The sequence below is a fragment of the Drosophila hydei genome, unplaced genomic scaffold (genome assembly GCF_003285905.1).
Source record: "Drosophila hydei strain 15085-1641.00,03,60 unplaced genomic scaffold, DhydRS2 tig00008116-arrow-pilon, whole genome shotgun sequence".
Taxonomy (NCBI): domain Eukaryota; kingdom Metazoa; phylum Arthropoda; class Insecta; order Diptera; family Drosophilidae; genus Drosophila; species Drosophila hydei.
Window position 1 is genome coordinate 1,660,967 of NW_022045829.1, and position 27,290 is coordinate 1,688,256.

At 37.2% G+C, this 27,290-nt stretch overlaps 2 protein-coding genes across 2 annotated transcripts in view; one reads left to right on the forward strand and one right to left on the reverse strand.

The window, feature by feature from the left end:
• Positions 1-1,147: 1,147 nt before the first annotated feature.
• LOC111598998 lies at positions 1,148-1,910 on the reverse strand. Its single transcript, XM_023314508.2, has 2 exons — positions 1,847-1,910; positions 1,148-1,781 (listed from the first exon to the last, which is right to left on the reverse strand). Exons 1-2 carry the CDS (start codon positions 1,907-1,909, stop codon positions 1,275-1,277), a joined length of 570 nt encoding a protein of 189 aa, XP_023170276.2. The 5' UTR covers position 1,910; the 3' UTR covers positions 1,148-1,274.
• Positions 1,911-6,013: 4,103 nt separating this feature from the next.
• Positions 6,014-27,290, forward strand: part of LOC115483304 (nephrin) — a 78,058-nt gene continuing 56,781 nt past the window's right edge. Inside the window, exons 1-2 of the mRNA XM_030224668.1 lie at positions 6,014-6,342; positions 16,835-17,457. Coding sequence (XP_030080528.1) covers positions 17,172-17,457 — 286 coding nt within the window. The 5' untranslated portion in view covers positions 6,014-6,342; positions 16,835-17,171. The remainder of the gene's footprint in view (positions 6,343-16,834; positions 17,458-27,290) is intronic.

Sequence of the window (27,290 nt, forward strand, 5' to 3'; positions counted from 1 at the left end):
TGACAAGATTGCATAATTTACCTGACGTACTTATATACAAATTTAAATCAACTTAACTTTAATTAAATTATTTTATTATATTTAAGTTAAACAAAATTGTAATTTGTAAAGCTATCATCGAGACGTGATGTTCACTTGTGATAAGATAAGATAAATCTTCTGCCACACGACGGACACATAATGCGTGCATTTTAGTTAAATATATATGTATACAAATATGTAAATCTATACGATTCGATAACTACGAATATAGATAGATATATATATATATATATATTTCTATTAATTATAAAATGAATTCCATGCCAGTGTATGTAACGATTAGCTTACTATTTTATATAAAAAAAAGTGTTTAAACTAAGTTTTTAAGTTGTGACGATGTTTTTTAATGTATAAATATAAAGAGCAAGAAATGCAACGACCTGAACTCAAGACTTCTCGCAAATTTAAATATTGTTTTATATGTAAAGAAAAATCTATTCAATTATTAATTGTAGGCTTAAATGCTGTTTTTCAAGAAACAATAATTAACAATTCTAAGCTTTGTATGAAATCGTCATTTCATAGTTACTGTATGATTGAAGATATCATATATTTGAATACATATCTATTGTGGCTATTTCTAGAATTAATTCCCTTAAAAAGTTATTATTAGTTATTATTAGAATCGATGTTTAGACAGAAATTAAGTTCATTGATAAGCCTTCAATTTGTGATTAGAGTTGATTGACAGTTAAAAGAATATTAAAATGTCTTATCAATTAATAGGTTAAAAGCCCCAGCCCACACCTGCAATTGGATCAGATATGGCAATATATAGATAAAACCAAGCAAACCAATTATTTTTATATAGAATAATTAAATACTTCATTTAATGTAGAAGAGTTTTTTTAGACTGTGCAAGTGGTTTTTTAGACGAAGATTGCCATTATTTATCAAGATTTAGGTATGTATATGAATAGATAGATTATCTTTCTAGCAAATTTATACAAATTGTATAAACTATCATTAACTGATGTGTTACAAATAAGGGAAGTATGTAGAGTACGTATTGGATATAATTGTTACCCATCTAAGGAATTGTTCAATGCTCTAAATTTAATCTCTATAAATGAAGTGAAAAGAGTATTTTAGAGTTTTTTCGGAAGTGTATTTTTTTAAAGTGTATTTTTTTTAAAAAAGCTACACTTACAGTTTTATTGACCCTTATAACTTATTAAAAAGTTTCTCTTCTCAAAATGCTCTCAAGTTCTCTTTTTTGATATAGAGAGTTTCTACATATCGTCGATGCACTTACTGATATTTGGCAAAAAGTTATCATAGTTTACCACCAACTCATGGGTGGCATCGACGAAACAGGCTTCCGTATCCACTGGCAGCTTGGCAATCAGCTTGAGGGCCGTGTTGAGCTTTCGGGTCAACTTCATGACGGCCTCAAAGAGCTTCCAGAAACACTTGCCGGATGTCATTTTGCCACCTTCCTCGGCGGCGCAAATGGTGCTATTCAGATGGATGATATTCTCGCATATAGAGATGATGTCCTTGCAGCACTTTACAATTTTGGCCACTTCTTTGGGCACCGCCGTGCCACAGGCATCAATAGCATCTACATATTTCGTGGTCGCTATCAAAATCTCAACAACTGTTTTCATCGTACAATTAACTCCGCGAACTGTCGTCAAAACTTTCATAAAAATGTTCTCCATTGTCTTGATGAAGCCATCATCGCCATAGAGCTCCACCTCCTCGAAGTCAAAGGAGCTCTCATTGATAGTGTTGGCCTGAAATTGAGAAGAGTTTTTAATAGAGAGAATATCAAATTTTGAATGCCGTTTGCCCAACTCACATTAGCACTCAACAGGCAGCTGCCAGAGACGAGCACCAAAAGGCAAAGAGTTAAACTTTTCATATTGAATACTTAACGTGGAATGTTTATTTCATTAAACGACTTTCCGCTTTTAAAGACCTCATCTATCTCTTTGATTTTCTTATATCAGTCAAGTGGTTTCCGACTGATTTATAATTCTTATTTGTTATTGTAAGATTAGATATAAAAACTAATTAGAAAGCAGATAATTTCCCTTGTCTGTTGGTTACTTACTTACTACTTCGAAATCTACTTGATTTTTGTCAAGGGTATTTACTTGTCGACTATTAATTTTGGCTCTAATTTCAATGTCCTTGTACTTATGTATGAGTAGAACACTTGCATACACTGCATATACCTGCCTGCTTTAATTAACTTTAGAAGCCAGCTAAATTCTGTTTGACAGCAAGCGATCGATTGTTCGCATATGCTGCTGTCCCTCTTTCTCTTATAATTGACTTACAATTCTCTTTTTTATATATGTATGATTGTTTAGCTACTGCTGTACTTCTAAGTTACAAGCTGTAATATTTTTAGAAAGCTTTGTGTTTGAAGAACTCCGTCGTCCTCCACCCTCTTTTTAAAACATAAATATAAATCAATTATGTTCAAACGTGTGTGCATATAAATAAAAGCAAATAAAATGTACTTCATATGCACAGCTGTAAATAGACAGTTATATTGCCAGACAAACAGACACACACACAGGGATAGAGTCTCGTTGTTATCGCACGCTCTTTGGTTTAGTTCCAGAAATCAAGATTTATGACATTTTTATTACAAAAACGAGCGCCGTTTGTTGTGGGAGTGACTGTAAAAATAATACATAGGACATACAGTAAAGTGCAGCAGTAGGTAGTCGGTGGAGGTAAGAGCCGGACAGAGCTATAAGGGCGGCTGCTCGCTGCTTGCTGGCTTTAAAAATATGCAGCCAGGCGCATCAAGGCCTTATTTGTATTCTCTTGCTCGCTCGCACTTACTAACGCTGAGCAAGCTTTGGCTCTGGTTTCTGCCGCCACATGCAACGGAAGGCGCATAATTCACAAAACAACGGGACAATGTAGGCAGAGCAGAGTGGAGACAGGAGAGCAATGGCGCTCTCTGCTCTCTTTACTGATTGTTGTTGGCAGTTAGCATTTGGCAAATGCAATGCGAAAAATCTGTGCACCCGGACCTTAGGACGCGTTTTTGACTCTCCATTTTAATATAAACAAATTGCAGCGCCTCTTATTTATGATTTCTTTTTTTCGCAAGCTGTTTCTGCTCCTTCTTCTTCTCCTGGTGGCTGTGACTGCTGCATTTCTTTTATTGTGGCCTGGATTTTTTTTCGTTTTGTTTTGTTGGCTGCTCCAATAAATCTGCTAAAAATATGTTGAAAAAATATAATATCTCACATTTCAATATGAAATTTTTACATATTTAATGTAGTAGTTCATGGTTGCCTCAAACTTAAATACATCTTTAGTGTATTATTTATATAGTATAGTATAGTATTTATATCCTAATGTTGATTTAATATACTTCTTACTTATTTCTCTTTAAATTCCTTTAACAATACGCATCAATTTGCATCGATCACTGGGCTAACAATATGTCCAAAATACAAAATAGAATAACGGGAAATATAAAAAAACAATACAATACAAAACAAAAAAAATGGCGAATGGCATGAAAAATAAGATAAATTCCAACCAGCAGCTGCGCTAACGAGCATCTCAGAATAGGTGGACTGGCGGCTCCCAGGAGGGTGGTGGAACGGAGTCAGTGTTCGATGCAATGGTGTGGGCGAGTGGGTTGGAATGATTGCTGCAATTTTTAGTTTTCTTGTCAAGCAGCGAACGCAAACTGTGCTGAGTAATGCGCCTGAGGGAGAGAGAGTCGAAGGAAGCGAAGGAGGAGAGAGACAGTGTCTGCGAAAAGTTGACGGCACTTTTGGCTTTTCGCTTAATACAAATGAAAATGGATGAGCTACTAAATGTTGTCATTGTTGCCGCTTTTGTTGTTGCTGCTGCATCGAGTGCATCAAATGGAATGAGCAAAACAACAGCAGTATCTAAACCTCAACCCATCCCTCTCTTATATTCTTCAGTCTAAGCTACGCTTTGGCCATTTCTTAGTTGTAAATTTGATGTCAGGCAATTGTATGTGTGCGTGTGTTTGTATGTTTGTACGTGTGCCTGCCCTTTGAATGTTCTCTCACACTCTTGCTCTGCCTCTCACGCTGTCGGGTGAAGTACATGTGTTTGTCTTTGTTTTTTATGCCATTTATTTATTTAAGTCAATTTCGTTGAGTGTGTTTGAGCATTTTGTTGCAATTCGTTTTTGGGGTTTGCTGCTGTTTTCCTTTAGAATTCCCTGCAATAAAAATGGCAAAGGGTTGCTAAGCTTCAAATATGCATTATTGTTGTATGCAAATTAAATTTTTGTTCTTGACTAATTTGCATTACCATTTCCTATAATATATTTTGAGCTTACTAATGTACATATTTATACCCAAGACAATAATTCTATAGGGTGTGTTCCGCCTATCTTGCTTAAATATTTTTTTTTATTAATTTTATATATATTTTAAATAAGCTTCTTCATGCCAATAGCAGGGTATCGCATAGTCGTTCATTCACTACAATAGCATTTACAGTTGTTTTTTATGCCATTTTTTTTGGTAGCATCTTCTGTGAGAAACTTGATGACAATTTTTACTTTGAGTGATTGCAGCGGCCTCGGCTGCAGCTGCAGCTAAATGAGAGAGACAGAGATGGTAAATGAGGGGAGTCGGAGAGTGTGTATTGGTGGAAGTTCACTAAGGCAATAGAGAAGCGCACTTGAGAGAAGAAGAAACCATAGATATGTGCAATACACGTACATGTGTAAGCGTATGTTAGTGTTGGAAAACATTCAAGTTAATTGGCTGTTATTGCATTGCACTGATTTTAAGTGTGTGTAAAAGCTGGAAAGACGAAAGTGCATAAATTGGACCATGGAGTTAATTATCGTATAACAAGTTCTGATTGGAAAATCTTGTCACGAGAAAAAGCTATAAATATTTAATTTAAATGTCGACTGTTATAATTAAATACTAAATTATATTGTAATGGCTGTATAAAGCTATAAACTTTTTTGGTTTTGCATTTATTTATTTATTTAATTAACACATAATCTTAGCATATTTAACAGAGCATATTTACTCAAGTTAACGGATTCTTAACAGATAGTTCAGACAGCAACCATTTATGCCTATTGAGCTTGCTCTCTTATATACATTAAAGTGTCAGAGTTTTCGGTAGATGGCGTGTTGATAGCAAGTGTGTGAGAGCACAACATACGAAAGTCTTATACGGAGCGCAACAAGCATAATGTTAGGCAACAGTGCGCTGCTAGGTGTACCAATTCAGAGATCTTACACATAATAATATAAAATTTATGTATATGTACATTATTGTTTATTTATTGTATTCACTATTTTCTTGCACCTGTATTTGAACGTAAGTCGTATAATGATTTTGCTTACTAAACACGAAATCGGACTGATCATAGATCAATTTTAGCGCCTTCGATTCATTGTTAACAGACTCAACAGCGCCCAATCGTAACATTTGTCTGTGAAATTACAGTCAGTGTCTCTCTCGCTGTCGTTGCTTCACTCTGCCTCGTATTCAGCAGCCTCAATGCTCGTGTCTGCACTTCGTGTTGTTGTGCCTGCTTTATGCTGTCGTGCGCTGTCGTCCTCTCGTCTTGTCGTTGGCTACGTACGCATCGCACGCTTCGTGTTTGGTCTGAACGATGCTTAACGAAGCGACTGTTATCCGTTGTAGCTTTAGTTGAAGCTCAGCCGTCGGAGTGTATTGAACGTATGCAGAAAGGCTGTCGCTTGTCTCGCGCATAAATCGTGTTCGTTCGTCACGGTGAATTCGGCAAAACGACGCAAATCGAAGACACAACAAAATTGAAATTCTCAAAGCGTTTTTGAATAAAAACAAAACTCAATCACAGGCGAAACAAATATAACAAATCTAAATTGCAGTTGCAATGCGTTAATGGTACATATCGTGTATGTGTGTATATAGTTACAGTTGTAGAATGAGTCAAGCGGGTGTTGAGAATTTCATTTACAGTTGTAGTAGTAAGTGAAGTGAAGTAAAGTAACCCACTTTACTTCTTGGCAACTTTCGTCACTTGCTTTAATTGTTGTGCTCTGCTCCTCTTTTGGCATATATTAAAAACGTGTCGGCAACAACAACAGCAACAACTCGACTGGTATAGTGCGTGTGTGTGCGAGTGAGTGTGTTTTTCTAGCTGTTGTTCCGCTTTAACTCCTTGGTCACGTGGCCAAAAAGTTTGAGCCATGTTTTGTGAACGGCCAAGCCATTGTTGCCCTTGTGCGTGACACAGTCCAGCAACAAGAACAACAATAAGCAAAAATAACAACTACCTACGGATTATCAGTTCGCCAGGCCAAAACTCAATTTGTTGGCCAGGTAAGTTATATCGTCTAGCTTGCCAGTTATATTTTCAACAGCTGCCTTTAAAGCATCTGTGCAATATTTGTTTGCGGCTAGACTCTGATTTTTTTGACTCTGGAATTTTGCGGTACTTTAAGCACTTGTCTCGCTGCGTCAGCTTTTCACTCTCGCACGTTTCCTCTCCCTCCTGCTGGCGCTCTGTCTTGTTTCCTTTTTACCCAAGTGCCGTTACGCCGCCTTCTTCGCTGTGTCGATTGCCCTAACTTAAAATGCGCCAACTGACTGCCAAAAAGTTGGCAAAACTTTGCCTAAAGTTTATTTACTTGTTTTATTATTTTATTTTTTCTTTCTTATATAAACATATATATCTAAAATATTCTATATACATATTTTCTTTTATGTTATATATAAAATGGAGTTAAATAAGTTAGCCTAAAGCCGTATTCATATGCTCTTTTCGAGGGTTTTTAGAAGATTCTAATATATTGGCATTTAGACGATTCCAATATATTGTCATTGACTGGGATTTGGAATAGTATATAATTATTATTATATATAATTAATATAATCAAATAATTATTGTAGTTGATGGAAATTTAATATTTAGTTAGTTTTTAAGATTTAATATTATTTTTAAAAAAAAATATGCAAAACTCAAAATTTGTAATTGTGATTGAAGTCAAAAGCATAGATTAAGATATATAAATAAATTATTGTATTCATGTTATATAATTTATATAATCAATTTGAAAAAAATAGACATTCTATGGATTTCTAAATTATAAAAAAAAATATGTATAAATAAATTAAATTTTTATTGTGTTAAGAATTTTGAAAAGTTATAAACCGAATAAAATAAAAATAATGAAAACAATTCTGAAAATGATAATTATAAATATAAATAAATGTTTATTAATATTCTAAAGTTATTGTATTTAAATAAATTTAGAAAAAGAAAAGAAAAACACAATTTTTAACTTTATTTTTTGTATAATTTTAATTTGTATTTATCTGTTTCTCTTGATCTTAATAAAGAAATAAAATATATTACATATAACTATATCGATATATTATCGTATAATAATGTTATACAATCTGTTTATACTTATTCAGAAAAGTGTTTAAAAATTATATGAAAAATTCAACTCATAAATATGCTTTTAATAAGCGAGCCTAGGCCAAGCTAAAGTTGAGTTTAGGTAAAGAAAATTTCTTTCGTTTTTAAGTTTAGCAAAATTCTCCAAAAGCGAGTCCTGTTTTCGACTCTCTAAGGACTTTTTGTTTATTAAATTTGTAGGTTTTCATTAGGGAAGCTGCTGTCCCTCTGTTTTTGCTGCCTTTCGCAGCTGCTGCTGGGCTGAAAGCATTTCCTGCAGCTAGTTGGCGCCTAGTTAAAGTTAATGTAAATAAATTAGTTAAATAAATAAAGAGCAGCCTGACTACGTCTCCTTCTCTCTTACTTTCCCTCTCTCTCTCTCTATATATATCTCTGTCTTTGCCTGCCTCGGTTGACAATTGAAATATGCAAATGAGGCTGAAACAGGGAACAACTAAAAAACCAATTTCGACTTACACAAATGACCGGGCCAACCAATTGGCCAAAGCACGCACGAGCAGGTCAAAAGCAGAAGCTGAAGAGCTCTGTGTGTATGTGTGATAGCAGCTATAGCTACACGAGCTTCGCATGCTGCATTTTTGATAAGCTGCTTGTGTCGCCCAAATGTCCACAAAATTTTGACAATTTACTCACACACACACATACACACACTGATACAGACATCCCTAAACATCCGCACGATTTAAGCCTAGTGTCCCTGGGGAGCTTGCGGCACAGTTGGTGAGGGGGCGTAGCTTAGCAATAAGCGGGGTCGCGGCATGATGCGTGCTGCGTGCTGCGTACCAAACAATTGTTGAAATTTATAGCGAAAAGCCAATTACGTCTGCCAGCTGATACGTACGAACGTAGTTGAGAGTTTTAACTGTCTGCCCCCCTTTCCGAACAGAAAAGGGTTGCTGCTAACATATATATAGCATTTATATATGTTGTATATATACATATATGTCATTGGCTTATCAAAGTGCTGAGCAAACCGAAAAACCAATTTGCGTGTGCTTTGCGTACTTCACAAACGCAAAACGCATAAACAAAAGTTACGTATACGCAGCTTTAACCATTGACGGGTTAATGTGATTTTAATGTACTTTTTAGGCACCCCGCAAGTCCCAGTTACGTGTGTGTGTATGTGACGGGTATTTGGCAAAAGTTTAATGTAATTCAAAGTTTATTTCAGGATTTTAAACTTCATTTAAATTAGGTTTTGTTCTGTCTTACATATTGTATGTATTGTATTATATGTGAGTAATATTATTTATTTATAAATAAAATTAAATTATTATTGCCTAAATGTCACATGAAGCAGAAAATGCTCTTTTAGGCACAATTTCAATTGCTTGATTGAAAAACACATTTAAATGATGTAAAGAAATGGCATAAAAGAAGATATTCTATATATATATTTCATTCTTTTTGAAGAGACAGCAAATCATAAATATTTTATACATGTGCTTCACATGAAGTGAAACGCATTTAACCTGTATTTATCTGGCAGCAACAACGGTAAATGTAATCAAAATGATCTGCGCTTGACAGAACAAAACCAAATAAAAAGATTAGGCAGCGGCGTTCGGTCTCTCTCAGTGTGTGTGTGTGTGTGTGCGTGTGTGAAAAGTATTTTAGTATTTTTAGTATTTTTGCTTGGTTTGAGCTTTGCGTGTGGCTGGCACAACAAGAATGTTGGGAAAAGGCGCCACGCTTTGAAATCAATCTTCCTAATGACGGACAACAACAATAACTGCGACTGCAGGGGGTAAAGAAGAGAGAGAGAGACAGAGAGAGAGGGGGAGGACGGGAGAGAGAGCAAGCAGACGAACCTGTAGACACGTGCGCTTGCGTTTTTACGCTCAAGTATCTGGCACTTGTAACGGTAATCGATCTGAACAACAGCAACACCCACAACAACAGCGGTTAGCATGAATTGGCGAAAAAAGCAAAATAAAGAAAAAGCAAAAGCAAAAAAAAAACGAGAAAAAAAATGAAAGCAACAATCCGTCAGGGCGCATAAAACTTGAGCACCCCGTTTTTTTTTTTGTTAGCTGAGTGTGTGTGGGTGTGCGCGTGTGTGCCCATCTCATGGAAATGAGAGTGAACAAATGGAAAAACTGTGCCTTTAGCTGAAATTGTGATAATTTCAAGTGTTCCTGAGGGCTGTCTAAGTGTGGGTGTGATGCAGTCATTAAATGTATAATATTTACATTGTTTATTTAAGATATGCTTGCTAAATAATGAATATATTTGAATATAATTCAAAAGTATCCGCTGAAATTGAAGTTGATTAAGCTTCAAAAGTCGAATAAAAAATATGATTGACACTCAAACGTGTATTTATGACATTTGCTCAATGTTTTTCTTTTCAAATTATCATTGCTTTTTTAATCTCTTAAGCATTAGCAGCAATTTATTCTTAATTATCATTAAATGTGTTTTAAAAGTTTTTCTGAAACTTTTTCCAGCTGAAACTATTTTTTATTATGAATTTTGAAGAGTGCCTACTTGTTTTTTGTTAAGCGTTAAGCTATAAAAATATTCGATTTGAAATTCGATAACCAAAAATAAATATAATATATGATATTTATAAATATTTGCTGTTGATGAATATTTGGCCTACTAATGATAACATTTAAATCTGTGCACTTTGACTTACATTAGCCAGATGCGCAATATAAGTGCCATGATATATTTTTCTCTGAGAATATGCTATGTTATGTTCATAATATACAATTCTCAGTCAAGCTTAAAATGCCTTGAAAGTGTAAGAGCTTCAAGTGAAACTTCCGCTAATTTATTTAGGTTTCCTTCAAAATGTGTCAAAGGAATCAATCAGCCAAAAGCATTCGGTATCAAATAAACCAAATCAAACAGATGCCGAACACACACACTCACACAGAAAGATACACAGCGGCAAGGTGCTGATATACCTGTCCCCTATTTCGACTCACATACACACACACCTGCACACACAGACGCAGATTTAATGCGAAGTTCGCCTGTTTCAATAAACTTATGCAAATATTCAATTTGAGGCATTCGTTTGTGCCTCTTTTTGACAAATGATAAGGCCAAACAAAAGGCAGCCAGGCAAACAAACTTTTCACACCCAAAACGAGAAGCTGCATGAATAGAAGAAGAAACAGTCAGAAAAAGGATGTGCCGCATTTGCTTATCAAAATTAAAATGAAACCACAGAAAAGAAAGTGAGAAGCAAAATGAATTGGGGGGAAGTCATAAAGGCGGAAATGCAGAGGTCTAAAACTTTTCAGCAGCAGGTTTCCATCATGCACAACACACAAAGATGTGCAGATATATACATATATATAGATGTGTATATATAAATGCGAAAGGACGGCGTGTCCTGGCGGGCTGGTTGACTGCTTCTTAAAAAAAAGGGAACCCATGGCTGTGCACAAAGTAAATTTCAATTTAACCTTCATCGAGCAAAACTCATTTATATTTATAAATGCGCCGACAACGCAAGCGGCGAAAACACAGGAAGCGAATATAAATAAATGCCAAACTGAAGAAAACGCAAGAGGGGCAGACAAAGAGCGAGAGAGAGAGAGAGAAAGAGAGCGAGATGGAGAACTCAAAAAGACCAAAAGAAAATACAGGCACAATAAATAAACTGCGTGTGTCTGCTGCCATAATAAAAATATACAAAAAATAACAAAAAAAAAAAAAAATAAAGTACAAATGCAGCAAAGCAACACAAACAAACTAAGGAAAGGCAGAGAAAGACAGAGAGGGAACGAGAGGGAAAGCTGAGCACAGGCATAATAATAAAAATACATAAGCAGGCGTCTGGCAGGCAGTTCTGTTTGCCCCGTCCAACGAAAAGGATAAAAATCCATCAAACTTGCAGATAAGCCAAAATACAAGATGAGTTTCGAGCAATGGGCAAACGCCACGCCCCTGCCCCCAGCCTTTTCAAGCCAGCCCCAAAAGCTGCCCCTAGACTGCGTCTGCCCAACACCAACTTCAGCTTCAGTTCCAGTTGGGCAAACTTACCTCATAAAAGGCGCAAATAAGTATTATATATATACATATATATATATTATACACTTACGTATATATACTGCTGATATATACGTATATTCGTAGCATACTTTTCGTCTTGCTCAGCAAAAGAAATGTTTCATTTCGTTAATAAACGAGCGCTCATCATTGGAAATGTAGTACTAAATGCAAACAGGACGAACAAACCCCACAGGATCGAGTAACGCAACACAATAAAAACCGTAAATGTAACGCTAGTGTATTATAAAAGTAACGGTAAACTGATGACTACATCAGACTGGAGCGAATGCTCGAAATGTGAAATTATTTTTAGCTATTTGCAAGCGAACATTCGGCTTCAAAAAATCTAAGTTGAATTTAGGTAAAAGTAAATTTCAGAATATACACCTCATGGAATAGGAAAGTAACTTTAACAATCGAATATAAAACAACGGTAAAGTGATAAACTGAGAGTGAATGGCAGCTATAAACTAAAGCAAAGGGGGAAAATTGGGAAAAATATATGAGAATAAAATGTAACAAAAATAACAAGAATCATAAGGAAAGGTAATTATATAGTAATTAAATAGTAATTAAGTAGTAATTATATAGTAACTTAAAATATTTTGGTAAGACTTTAGATACTGGAAAACGGTTTAATGATTTTCAGCTTTGACATACTATGCAAGTAACTTCAAAAGAAAAACTAATTCAAAGAATATTTAAAATTTAGTTTATAAATATTTGTGTTTTGTATAGTTAGGGGTATTCAAGATGTAACATTTAATTTTTTTATTATTTTTCTTCTAGTTTAGGTAGTTACAATTGATATTGACATATTTTGCATAATAATACAATATCGTTTAATTTTCATTTTTATTATTTCAATTGCGGCTTAAATCACATTCACAATAAGCCGAGAGCAAAAACTATTATGAGCTCAACTGAATGAATTATGAACATAAACATTTATGACAGATCTCTGCTCAGATAGAACACATATGTTCTAGCATAATATATATAAATCTGTTGTTATATATACATGTCACTTCTTAAGTTTATGCGAAATTTGGTGGCAATATTAAAAACGCTTTCATTTCACTTGGCGCTGACCGCAAGTGTCGCAGGGACATAAGTGAGGCCAATAAATAAGCGAGTACTCAGCCAATGCGGGGAGAGCTGCATAAATATATATACATATGATATATATACATATATCTTTATATATAAAGTTGGCGGCATAAGCTCTTGGCCATAAGTCAAGCAACGAATCGGACGACGCGCACAGATTTCCGCTTGTGTCCAGAGCGCCGCAATTCGTTGGGGCGATAAATCTCATCGACACTAAAAATCAGATATATGCGCTATATGTTCAGGCACCAGAGAGAGGGAGGGAGGGGAGGGGAGGGGAGTGTCCAGCGGATGGGGTGTGAGTAATGCCATTTATATGTCACCATTAATGTCGTGTTATGAAAGTAATTTTCTTAAATTCGCATATTAAACGTTTTGGCCATTAATAATGGAGCCAACAGTTTGGGGCAGGGGACTGGGCAGCATAATAAAAGCGGAGTGAGTAGTGGAGATGGAGGAGGACGGGATGGAGTGGGAGACAGAGAGAAACGAAAATAACAAACATGAAAATGCTGTGCATGTTCCGAATGATCGCTTCAATAACCACAAAAACCATAAGAAACAGCGCCAGCAGCGAGTGAATGAAGTGAATGAATAAATGAATAACGCTCAGAATGATGCTAGCCTGGCATGATGGACTACACACAGACGATACACACACACAGACATTTTAGTTCTGGCACATGATAAAAATTTATTTAGAGCAAATAGAAAAGCATGAGACTTGCGGGAATAATAAACTACAACGTGAAGCTGGGTTAAGTTTTATTTTTTTTGCGGCAGCAGGAAATGCCGAGGCAGCTATTGACGGGCCATTGTCTAGAGTGTTTAGAGGCACACACACACACAGAGAGGGAGAGTGAGTAGAGTCATGTATGTGCATGCTATATGAGTGCATGTCAGTAGCAATTGCTAGACGAGAAGCTGCTGCTGCCGCCGCTGCTACTGCTGCTGCTGTCTGACTGGGGGGCTAGCCTCATGCAATAAAATGTGTCTATCAAATGTTTTCCCATTTCCATTTTTTCCTATTCCTTTTGACCCAAAAGCATAGAGTATAACAGGATAATTGCATTTGTTGCCTTAGCTTTGAAATAAAAGCAAAATGCTTCAATTGCTTTTGCTCTACAATTTGCTTAGAAAATATACAAAATTTATATTTGAGGAAAGTGAATAGACAGAAATTCTTAAATTTAAAAATATATCTAAAAGTTCTTATAGCGTACAAAGATACGACAAGTTGTAGAGGTTGAGATACTTTAATTATAGATTATTCAGCTCAAACTTTAACTCATTAAAATCATATAAAATATTAAACAAAAGTCAATCAAAAATAAAATGTTACAATATATAATATAATATAATATAATACAATAAAACATAATATAATATTATATATAATTTATAAATAATAATATTAACTTTGTTAAATTAATTTATATAGAAGTATACAAAAATATATATTTATTATATACACTTTCTTTTTTTAAGTTATTTTAGTCTTCTTTCTATACAACTTCTCACTTTGTAGAGTATACAGAGTTCGTTTATAGTTAATGCATTTTTTGTTTTGCATTGCTTTGGTCGTCGTCGTCTTTCCTGTTGCTGTTTGAATGTTTGTCTATTGGTTGGTCGCTGGGTCGTTAAGTTGCTGTGTGTGTGTGTGGGTGTGTGCATGTGTATGTGTTGCTTGGTCCGTTGGCCCGCTCGACTGGCCGACGTTTCCGTTTCCGGCGCCTGTACGCCATGTTGATTTTGCCTGGCCGCTCTTTGTTGTTGTTGCTGTGGCTGCTGCTGTGTTTGTTTTGTGCTCTTTGTGTGCCGTTGGTTGTGTTTGTTCTTTGGGTTAATGTGCGCACTCGACTGTGCGCAAATTGCTCAAGTGTAGTTGAAGCTGTCCATTCAGTTTTTATTCTCATATTCTCATATTGTGCGATATTTAAAGAACCTAAACAAATTTCTCATACCTAATTGTCGTCGGCCCATTAGTTTTATCATTATCATCTGGAGCTGTGGCAGTGGCAGCAACATCATTATTAACAATGTCATTATCAACAGCATCATTATTATCATCTGGGGCATTATTATTTCACTCACATTGGCACCTTCCCATTGTTGAGGCTGTGCCGTCGCTTATCTGTCGGCCATTTGGTCGCTTATTGCAATGTCTTACATTCTTATCATTATTAAGCGCCTCCCCTTATAACGATTCCCGCATCTATTGCGCCATATTCAACAGCAGCATCCACAGCAACAGCAATCCACCCACGCTCAAGCACAAACCTTGCACGGCCCATTCTATTCCAGTGACGACACTCGGCGGACGCGTTGACAAAATGACAATAGAAACAGAAGTGCCAGCAACAAAATTAGAAACTAGCTTAGCGAACACTGTAACGAATTCTAGTTACTCTACTTTTGTAAAAAATATTTTTACTTGTTAGATATTTTTATTATATTTAAATAAATAAATAACAAATTTAAATATATTTAAAAATTTCTCAATAACTGTTTCCTATTAGCTAAAAAATTGTTATAGCCCTCAAATCTGTTAGAGTATTTTGGCAAAAAAAGTGAAAAAGGACAGGTAAAACTTAAAAATTGCCCAGGTTGCGTTTCTATTGATTTGCCAGCGACGTTGCTTATTCCCCATGCCAAAGCAACCATTGAGCCAACCCATTCACAATTTTGATGTCATTGTGAACCTTTTGGCCCTTTGGCGTGTTGTATCTTTTGCGAGTGTCTTCTCGTTGGCCTCAGCCTTTGTGTCTATTTATTAGCGCTACCTTTCGCTTGTCAGCGTTTCTTTTACCTTTTCTGCTACCTTTTTGCTTCCTCTTCTTCTTGTTCGTCGCTTTGTTGTTGCCAAGTTTGTAGTCAGCTTCATTTTGTATTTGCAAATCATCACTATTATTTGCATCTGAACATTTTTATAGAATTCATCTTTTTTTCTCCTTTAACGAGAAGATATATGAGTGGCTTTTGCCTATCTTCTTCTACTTCTGCTTCAGTTTTCAGCATTTTTTTGTCGTATGTCAAATTTTGTTGTACCTTAATTTTTATGTTAGTTATTTATTTATTTTTATTTTCGGTTTTTTTCTGCTGGCATCCCTTTTGAATTTCCTTTGCTCACGGCTATATTTTTTATCGAGCGCCTGTCTGCGGGCTGGGCGGGTGAAGTTAAGGGACTTTTGCCGGAAATTGTAAATTTTTTGTTTGTTGCTGCGTCGTGGCATTATCTGCATAGCTACTTGGCAATGGAAATGCGATTGCGAACGGTATTGGCTGCTATACAAAAGGAGCTCGGCTCGGTTACGGGCTGGGCTGAGTTTTGAATTACACTGCGCGTAGACTCAAACCGAGAGCAGGCGAAATATCATTGAAGTTGTGTCGTTGCTTGTGTTCAAGCCAAGTATGAAAGTCTCTTTGCCTTCATTATTGAAATGAAAACTGAGTTTCGTGCGAAATTTCTATAGAATCGTTGAAATCGTGTGGTTTTGGAAAATTGTATTATTCAAATGTAAATAAGAGTATATGGACTAAAAGCTGTTAACTGTTACTGCAGTCATGCTATGAAAATGTATGTAAATACATTTATTTTATATGGAATTAATTGGGTCTGACAAGCTGGTGACAGTTTATTCAAGCGCTAAGTGGAATATAATGTTGGCTTTAATGATTACAATTCTTTTAGTCTCGATTCCCGAAGTTCAGTTGAAATTAACTTCATAATTTCACACAAATTTTGACATATATATTTTACTTGATATTCATAATTAAATTTGCATATTTCATTTAATGCGAGCTTTAACCTTTGACCTAATTTTATATAAATTCTCAAACCGAGTTTTTCTATGACTTAAATAAGTATAAGTAAAATATATATCTTATGCTCTGAACATATACACTTTAAACAACTTGAGAAGTTGATGGCCTTAAGGAATAGGAATGTAAGAAACTTTTTCAACAAGTTGACAAACTGAACAGTTGCTTAAAAATGTTCATTTCCAATGTGGCTTAGCTCTAACTTGCCTCGGGCTAAGACACACAGAGAGAGAGAGAGAGAGTCTGCTGTGTGTGTGCGTCTTACAACTCGATAATTGCGGCTTCAATTTGACTTTAACGAAAACTTTCACAACTTTTTAACTAGCTGCAAGACCCCTGGCCCCTCCGTTAGAACGCTTTTGCGCCTTCATCCTGCCCCAGAAAAACTTTTCAACGTACTCAATTGATGGCATTTCAATTTTTTCTTTCTTTATTCTCTTATAGCTGCTGCCAGCGCGGCACCATTCGAAATGTGCTACTACTAGGCACAGCAGCTGTAGCTTGCAGCAGGTGGAAGTGGACCGACGGAGAGACAGAGGGAGAGCGCAGCATAAACTGGCAACCAGACGGGCCAAAACTGCAGCTGTGACTGGCAAAATCTGCAAACCAAATCCAACTTAAGTCACATCAAATTAAAATCAACAAGCGTCCCAAAGCATATAAAAAAAAACCAAAAGAAACGAAGAACAAGAAAATAGAAGCAGAAGCTAACTGAAGCTTTTGGCCAAAAGAAATTACACAAAAACAAAAAAAAAGTGGAGAAAGAAAATAGGAGCAGCGCATGAAAATGAAGTGCAATAAAAGTCAAATGGCCACGTTAACAATGTGGAAAATTTTTATGGCTCTGCTGGCTGTGGCTACGGCGTTCGTAATGCCGCTCGCATTAGCGCACCAGCACTCGATGCCCGGCGGAGGCGGCATCGGAGCAGGCGGCGGAGGATCTGCAGGCGGCTTGCCCGCTGGACACGGCGCTGGCATGGGCATGACCATGGGCATGGGTATGGGTATGGGCATGGGTATGGGCATGGGCATTGGCATCGGCTCTGGACTCGGCAAGGAACAACACGGTAAGTCGCAGCTCGGCGTTCTCTTCTACTTCTTATTTTTGTTGATTATTTTAAATGGGTCGCCAATAAATAAATTTAAATATTTAAACAACTGCCAGTATGCAAGAGTTGCCAAAAGAATAGATAGCAAAAAAAGAGAAGGAAACTAGAACTTTAACACCTCGTTGCCAAAAGCTCGCAAATGGCACCATTTGAGCGCTGAGAACTTGCAACTAGCAAGCGTTGCACGTGGCAGCTGCTCTGTGTGCTGCCTCGGCACGTGTCCGGGCATTTATGATTTCATTTCGCTTTTGCTTTTTGCCAGCTTCTGCTGCACTCGGCCACCCTTTGCCCTTTGCCTTTATCTGAGAGCGCGGCGGTGCGATAAAAGGCTCCACTCGCTCGTCTAAACTCTCCATTAGCAGAAGACATACGCTTATGGAATTTTTAAAATAAAATACATGACAATGCTAGCAAAAGAGTCAGATAACTTGGATGAATATATAAATATATATATATGCATTGCATTTTGTATAGATGGTTAAGAATTTTTGGAATGAAAAGCCTTTTAGCAGTGTGAATTCGCTAGGAATTGAATGAGGTTTTGCTTTTAGTTTATATTTAAAGTAAAATGTATATATTACAAATATTTTATAGTTGAAATATGCTCTTGATATATATATATATATATATATATATATATATTTCGTAAGCTTTCTGATAGTATAATTGATTTTTCGAAATAAATTGAGATATGTAAGTTGAAATTAAAGATAGTTTTGTTTTTGATCCATGAACTTTTTTTTATAATTTATAAAAAATATGACTATATATTATTTAAAATATAAAATCATGTTTTTATCTATCTATCTTTAATCTATCTTATTTTTATTTATTATTTAATTATTTAATCATCTATCTTTAATTCAAAGAAGAAAAATATATTTTCTGAAATTATTTAAAATTTGAAATCATTTAATATATATTTGCTAAAACTATTTTAAAAATATTTCGTAAAAATATTTATGGTTAGCCAAATTTAAATCAATTCGAATAATTTTCCAAAAAATCATTATATATTTCATATTTTTCTCAAATTGCCCCTTAAGTCCGCCTCATAATCTCTCGATCCATTACATAATTATAATCATATTTAAGCATGGGCATTTACTTAATGCGCCTTTGTAGTTTATATATTATTGCTCATCGATTTCCTTGAAGAAATGATGCCTATTAAATTTGATATGCCAGCTGTAAGTGCAGCTCGGTTTATGTGCTGTCATTGTCTTGTTTTAGTATTTGCTTGGCTTCAAGCTGCTGTTGCCCTTTCCCTTCAAATATGAGTAATACACACCCACACACAAGATGTCAACGTAATCGCAATAAAAGTAAAATTTACCATTTGCTTGTTGCTCGACTCGACTCGTCTCGCCTCGCCTTGCCACGCCGCCTCAACCCCTTGCATGTTGTTCTTGTATGTATTGTATAATAATAACATAAAATAATTTATGGTACATGAAAGTCACAAAAATGCGAGCCCAGCTTTTTGGCCCGTACTCCATATGCCATTGGAGTTGCTGCTGCTGTTGCTGTTGCTGCTGCTGCTGCCAGTGGCAGCAGTTGGCAACTCATTTCGAGCGGCTCTTTACAATTTTGTAGCATGTTTTTCGTAGCTCTCTATACATACACACACATACACATACATACTCCTATTTTCATACAATAAGTCGCAATTTCTATGCCTGGCATCGCATAGAAAAGAGCTTAAAAATAGAAAACAAGTAGCCGTGCTGCAGTCGGGTGTGCACAGCTGTGCCATGCGCTGTTGAGAGACGAGTGACTTGGAAGCTGTGAGAAGATCGACCATATCATATATCAAAGTGACTCTAAGACTGCAAATCAAAGAACTTTAAATATTTAATTAAATGTTTCACAGAAGAAAGTTTCTTCTTCAATGGATCACAAAGTGAGCAGGTTGTCCATAGCTCCAGGTTCTATCATCGCCTAGTTTGTCTTGGCCTTACTAGTCTTGCTGTGCTTTAACCACTTGGGAATTCTATGCTCACAGTTTGTGCAAAGAGAGCAAAGGCGAGTGCAGTCCTTATTCTGATCTTAATTATAGATATATATTTATAAAGAAACAGTTTCTCCACAGCGAATATACCCTACCATACCAGAGAGGGAGGTAGATAGGGTGTACACAATAAAGGAAGAAAAACTTTCATTCAGTATGAACATTTTTTGGGCAACAAGCTGCGCTTTTCTAAGCGTCTGCAGCGATGCGTCGTCCTTTTGTAATGCGAACTGCGTTGCGTTCGCCATCCTCGTCGCCTTGGCTTCAAGGCGTTTTCGCATTTTTGGCTCTTTTGTTTTAAAGAGGGGTTTTTGCGCTATGAATCCTTTTGAATTTCGGAGGCACGCGCTGCATTTGATGTTGGCGAAATTTGCCGCTCGACGTGAAATTCACAAATTCTGCGCACAAAGACGCGCAGAATGCAGCAGACAAAAAGAAGGACCCAACCAGGCAGCGAGTGTCCTTTGTGCCCGAGCACGTAAATTGTGCAGATAAGCGTCGTAATTTGCTTTTTGTCTCGACTCGCCAACTATAACTAGAAATGAATCAGTAACGGGTATGCCCGTTGCCCTAGATACCTCACTTAAATGGTAAACTTTGCCCAACTCCAGGACTAATTGGCACTTGGTAAAGGGTATTTGCAGTCGTTAATTGAGACTAGGAATAAAAGTCACAGCTAGCCGCAAATTTATAGCGCTATCAAATTACATAACACCTAACCGAAAGACTCTTTTAAATGTCTTGCAGATGTTTTCCGGTTCAGCTCGTTTTAAAATATCCCCAGACAGAACAAAAAGGGAAAACTTTGAACCTTTCGCACACACACAGGCTGACGGCGTGCCTTGTTTCTCTGTGGGTGTGCGAGAATTTGTAGCTTCACTCTTAATTAATTAAAGCCGCAGGTGGGCAACATGAAACACCTGCCAACCGCTTGTCAATTCATCTCAGCGGTAATTAAAAATTCAATGAAAATTCGTCACCAGCCTCCAACTGACGTCAACTTATTTTATTAGCTATTCCGTCAGGCTTTTGTCATGGCCAGAGATTTTCCTAAAGATTTATAGTTTCAACCCGTCAGCTGTCAGGGCACGGCAAGGACAGGCAAGCGATATAAATTCTTGAAGTTTAGAGAAGATTCTTTGTAATGTTTGCTAAATTTTGTATTACATATATATTTTACCTAGACAATAAGCTGGGTAGGCATAGATAAATATCTATATATTTGTTTGAAATGTATGAATCGACTTTTCTATAGAACAAATACTTGCTCAAGTTTCTTTATGTTTGCAGGGTATTCCAGTTTCATCAACTTAGGCAACTTAGTTAGTTGTTCTCTTTCTCTCTGCTCGTTGGTTTGTTAATCTCAAATGCAATTAGCTAGTGCCCAAATAAGTTGTTGATGTTGCTCTTGTTTGCTTTATGTGCCAAAAGAATACACCCGAAATCCACTCACGATGCGGGCTGGCACAATGGCTAAGCTTGCTCCCGCAGGAATGCAACTGTACAAACGGTAAAAAAGGTAAACCTGCGCGCAAATAACAAACACGTGCTCATTTTTGATGACAGCTCTGTAGGTCTTATGGTTCACTTTTCGTTTTAAGTTAGTTTGGTGCTTTATATACCCTGTAACTAGACCAAATGCTGGACATTTCTATTTTGAACAATACTTTGAGCTCTTTGATCAAGATATTAATTCATGTAGAGCTTGTAGAAAAGCTATTTATCAGGTATATATATATATATTATATTTAAATCAAATTTGTCTTGTATCTTTTGCAAGCAATAAGATTTTGTTGCTGCATTAAAAGCTTGTTCATAATTTCTTAACCAATTGCTTAATAACTTTTTCTTGAGCACAGTCGTAGGTTGCTGCTTATAGAGCATCAGCCATTCAAGCATGCACTGTTCACCTATTTTTTCACATTTTTTTTTTGCGCTTGCCACAAAGTTTGTGCGACGACTTCGCCCGGAGGCGGCTGCACTCAACATGTTGACAAGTTTTTCGGTCTGTGCGGACAAACTTACCAAATGGCCAACTGTCAGTTGGTCACTCACTCACACAGTTAGTCAGTCAGTCCGTTAGTCAGTGAGTCAGTCAGTCACTTGACTTAGTCGCTGTTTACTGTTGCACGTTGCATACTTTTAGGCGCATGCTTAGCTGCAATGCTTTACGTTGCTCGTTCGCTTGCTGCAGATTTATTATGGCCCTATAGCTTCATCTCGCTCGCTCTCTCACTCGTTGCTTGTCTCTCGTTGTTGTTGTTGTTGTGGATTTTGCCTGGTGTGATAAAATGCTTGACACTTTTCTAAACGGCCAAAGTTTTTGGCTGGCAAGAGATTGTCGTTTGCTGGCAACACAACTCTGCAGGGCCCTAACCCTCGTCGCACTCGTTCGTAACTCTGCAGCTACTTTTTAATGCGTTATAATGCTTGTCTCTTACTGCCCTCGCAGCCGCCCACGCCACCCTCTCGGCTGCTGCTGAGCGTCTTCTGTCTTTGCTGTTTGTTGACATTGTCTGGCTTACAGGGCGCATAAAGTGGAAATGATTTACGCAGTTGCCCACTTGCATGCATGTGTGTGTGTGTGGGCGAGTGTGTGTGTGTATGTGTGTATGTATGTTTGGTCCAAAGTGCCAAGCATAATAAATAGCCCAGCTTTTGGCCTGGCACTTTTGTCAAATAGCTCGCAACGTACCAAAAAAACATGTGCAAAGTGTTTTGCTAAAAGTTACCTGTGTGTGTGTGTGAGTGTGTGAGTGTAACCGCTGCTGTTGATGCTACTGCAGAGCTTAGGGCCAACAGGGAGTAGAGCACAATTTCCAGCTAAACAACGTTAGCCAGGTAACTACCTTAACCAGTTGGCCAACAACTTTTCAATCAACTTGCCTTTTGCTGGCTGTTTAGCGCCTTTGCAAGCTCAAGACTTTGTCAGCCAAACAATTTATTGCGCAATTTACTGTTCTGACATTGACCAGTCGGATGTGGGAAATATTGCTGCTGGGAATGTATATTTATATAGATTTTTTTTCCAGTTAATATTTTATGTTAATGAGCATTTAATAGGTAGAGAAATTGTGAAATATTTCATTGATATTTTGGCTTAATATTTGCATTTATTTAGCGTGAAAATTAGAACTGGCGAATACCTAAAAGACTAATATTAATAATATTAATAAGACTAAAGAGAAATTGATTTAAATGCCGCATGCAAAGAGTATCCGACTGGAAGATACCGCGAATCCTAGATCAAGCAGTTGTTGGCTTCTTTTGTAAGCATATCTACAAATGCTTAACAGTTTTTCAAGTAAACATGAATAGGCTAAGCTTTAGATGAAATAAGTTAACTTTGTCTAAGTTTTCTAAACAGAGTTACACTCCTAAGGGACGAAAGCAAAGGCAGACAAGTTGATTGCTGACCCAGATCAAGAATAAATACAATTTATAAGGCCAGCCACATCCTGCCCTGCCTTCAACATACATTTTAACAAATTCATTATATCCTGAACTGCTTGACATATTCATTGGGTTCAGCGTCTATGAAGCACAGCAAAGTAAATGCTGAAACTTCTTAACCATTTTACTCTAATTGATAGTTAGCTCGTTGTCCGAAATTAGTTCTCGTCTAAATACAAATATTTGTGTATATTCAGCACAAAATTAATGAAGTTGAAATAAATGAATTAGGAATAGATTGTGCTCCACTCAAGTCCATCAATTAAGGGCTGATCCAATTTGCTGCACATGTTTTTCTTTTTTAAATATACAAATTAATAAAGAAACTGAATTGGATATCTGAACCGATTATTATATGTTACATTTAGTAATTTGGCCTTTGCATTGGGACCAAACCACAAATTATTTGCGTATTTATAGGCAGCAATTTAAAAATAGACCACGCCTCACAATTCTGCCGTAATTGGCGTCGGCCAGCAGCGTCTTGGCCCGAATGAAAGCGTAATAACAATTGAAGTAGCCGGAAATGTTGCGGGTCAACTGGTCAACCCTTTTGTTGATTATTCGTGCCTGTGCTCTAATTTTCTCTCCTACTACACTTTTATTTTAATTAATATTTATGGCTGACAGCGCGAGCAAATGTCAGCCGGAATGAGCACTATATATATTTATACATTAAAGCAGCGAGTCAATGGACTTGGAAGCAGTTCGAGGAACGTGTTTGTCCGTTAGCCGTGTCGTGCGGCTGAGTGATTATGTAATAATTAACTGTACATTAACTATTTGTAACCATGAAATTCCAACACACACACCCACACACAAAGCCAGTTAACGTGGTCAAAAGCAAAACAAGGAGTAAAAAAATAAACAACATAGCAAAACAGAGAGTAAAATATTTGTGTTTAGCTGGCTGACACGAAAGCAGAAAAGTAAACAAAAGTTTTGTTAGATTTTTAAGGCAAAACATAAAAGGAGGAACGAGGTCAAAATACACTAACAAATGCGATTAAACATTAAAAACATGTGTGTTTAAGTGATTGAAGATTCAATTTATTTTATATACAATTTATTATATTTAATCTACATTATATATCCGCCAAGTCATTGTCCAAGTCGATAAGCTCTAGGGAAAGTGTATTTTAATGCTTCTAATCAAATATTAATGCTTAATTTTAAGCGTAATTTTTACGTTAAATTTAACACTCAGCGCTAAGGAACAGGCCACATTGCGTATACGTAATGGGCATTGAAATATGCGAATGTGTGTGTGTGTGTGTGTTTGTATGCGTGGCAACTATAACAATAAATCATATTTATGTGTTTTTGTGCGATTTTTATGAGTTGATATTTGATACAGAAATATTTTCATTTCGCCTTCAGCTTCCCCTTGCCCTTCCTCTTGGCTTTCCCCTTCCTCTCCTCTCTTTTTCGCCAAATAGTTTAAATAAATGGCCATCCGCAAAAATGAAAATAATGCTATAAAATTCAAATTCGAGCGGAAGCGGAAATGGCAAATGCGCTGGTCACGCTTCACACTAACAGCGAGAGAGGAATAGGGGGGGGGGGGGGGGGGGGGGCGTGGCGGAACAGGGTGGTAGCTCTCTAATCTAATTTAAGCTGCCATTAGTGTTTAACACTCAGACCCAGACCCACAATTTCGGGCCACTTTCCACTGCTGCTTCTCCTGCTCAAAAACTTCATCAATCAAAGGCTACGCAACGCAGTTTGCATGCTTCCGAGCAGCTGCCCAAATATAAATTTGGAGTGAGTCGTGTTGTTGGCGCTGTATGTGCGTGCCATCAAAACGCGTTCGCTGCGCAATTTAAGTTGAGAACTTGTACAAAACACGCGCCGCCTTTGGCTCTATTCTAAGCGAAGCAAGTGCCCCGAAAGTAGGCTATGAATTGCCCAAGGCATAAACATTTGTGGCATATGTTGAACGTGTCGCTGGGCAAACGTGCTGCCAGCGGCACAAGCAGTCAGTTGACATTTGATGAGTTAGCCAACAGATCCATCACACACGGTAGATTGTACGAAATATGAAATCAACATTCAATCTTGCCTGCTTTTTGCTACTCGTTCCTCAAGTGAAATATTGCTCTGCACGAATGCAAAGCATTTTGTCACTATTATAGCTGCATACTTGAAGTTTTCTATATATACTCGTGGCTGTCCATTGTTTAATAAACCTGAACGAGCATTTTGTAGTCGATTACGTTCGATTTGAATCTTCTTATTCCTCTTATTGGTGTTTTGTCAATCAATTTGCGACAATTGCATGCAATTTCATAAGCTGCTTAATCGAATTACGCTCATAAAGAAATGTTTTTCCTTTGTTTAATACAATTGAACGTAATTGCAAGACTATGAGAATCGCCGAGAAGAGCTTGAAAAGTGTCTAGCTATTGTGTGTTGAGACACAGGAGGATTAAGTTTGGGGGGTTTTATATTTATCTATTGCGGCACTTTCTTATCGATTGCCTGTGAATCGCATTTCATGTTTACAAACAAACATTTTCAGCCTTTTGTCGTGAGACGCGCCCAAGTTTTTGTTCGCTTGGCGGCTCGATTTCTTATTGTAATACTTTGAAGTAATTGATTTTTAAACTTGACACCTTGCGCTAAGCGGCTTAGTGATGGAAAATGCGCGACCCTCGAGACCTGAGAGTTGAGTGCTGAGAGCTGACACCTCCCCCAAAGTTCTCCTTCTTACTTGTTCGAATTGAGGCTTTTGTTATAGCTGGCGCACGCCACGCCCCAATGCCTTGGCCGAGGTCTTTGTGTGAGGGCCACGTGTTTTATGTGTTTTTTTTTTTTTTTGGTAGACAAACAATACAAAGGCCCTGCTTTTAGAATTTGTAGTTGCACGTAATGTGATATGGCTCATTAGGGGATTTAACGGTGTGAGGTGCCAGGTGATTTGTATATGTATTACATTAGAGCCTCGTACGTATTTGATTACGCAAACTAAAGTCTGGGGCTATTTAAATGGCCATTTTCCAGACTGAGCTGCAATTAGATTTAAGTGCGTTTCTCAGCACTGGTTGCTGCCGGCTGCCTGCTGCCTGCTGCCCGTGGGCTGCTGGCAAATATGAACAGCAAAATGCTTTTAATTTATTGCGACACTAATATACATTAATGTCTTTGCGCAACTTCAAAGGCGTTGCTGCTGTGGCCAGGTCAAATCGGCAGAGACCCCAACAGACTCAGCCAGACAATTAAAAGTCCATGGCCCAGAGAAATGTTAATGACATTTCACACCATGACCCACTCGGCAGTGCTGGACAACTCCAAAAAGGAGCTGCCTCTCAGAACTAGAAGCAGGCAAGGTGGGCGTGTGGGGGCCGTCGCAAGTCGCGGCAGTCTGCACAAATTTGAAACTAGCGTAATTTGCATATTTTAAGTTGACTTTTATTGCATTAAAAATGGCAGTGGCTTTGCCATTTTGGCCGCAGCTGTAAAACTGCCATTGCCAGCCACAAGCCAAGCCCCAGCTCCACGAAAAAAACGAAGGCTAAGGCGTTGCCAAATGCCTCACGAACTGTGGTTGACAGCGACGAAAACAAGTTGATACAGAGTTGGACAAAATTTAGTGAGAAAGAGATGAATATGAAAATGTGATATGAAACTATGTGATGAGGAGGCTATATATATAGTATATAGTATATATATATATAGTATTTCTCATATGTCTCAATATAATCTCCATCAAAAGTGCTCAGCCAAGCTTTAGGCACACTCAGTTTTGTTACGTAATTTTGTCTATCTTATTTTCTAAGCTGAAGCCACATTTCCAGACTATGAATTGCTCGCCCAATTGCCAAGCAAATATCTCGTGAATTCCATGTAAATAGCCGCAATTTAAACTTGAATTTATTTGTTGATTTTCGTACCACGGTGCATTGTTTAGCGACGGCTGGCGACTCGGGGTGTCTAGCGTCTGGTGGCTGTTTGCTTTCGCCGCATGTAAAACTAGTGGAAGACAGATTACAAAAATACAATTAAAATGTTTTAGTGAAAATTAACTGCAGTTTAAATAAAATGCTACGGTTGGCATGGTGGAACCCTCTAAAGTGTGCGACGTTGCTCGTTTTCTTTTTAGTTGGTTTTAGTGGTTTAGGGTTTAGCGTTAAGTATACGCACAGTGTGCGCTGTCAAGTTTGAGGTGGGGCAAAATGCAGTCGAAACTGTTTGCTTAAGGTGTGGCTTGCTGTGGATTTTGCAATTTGTTAGACTTCTCCTTCGTCTTTTGCTGCTGCTGCTGCTGCTGCTTGTTCTTCTACGGCTTGGACGCTGTCGCCAACATCATCATCATCATTATCATTAT

What these genes read in the sequence shown, in the direction of transcription:
- LOC111598998 (XM_023314508.2), bottom strand. Translation starts at nt 1,909, where the DNA reads ATGAAAAGTTTAACTCTTTGCCTTTTGGTGCTCGTCTCTGGCAGCTGC. An exon ending in GCTGCCTGTTGAGTGCTAAT is followed by an intron (nt 1,782 to 1,846) that starts GTGAGTTGGGCA and finishes TCTCAATTTCAG; the next exon opens with GCCAACACTATCAATGAGAG.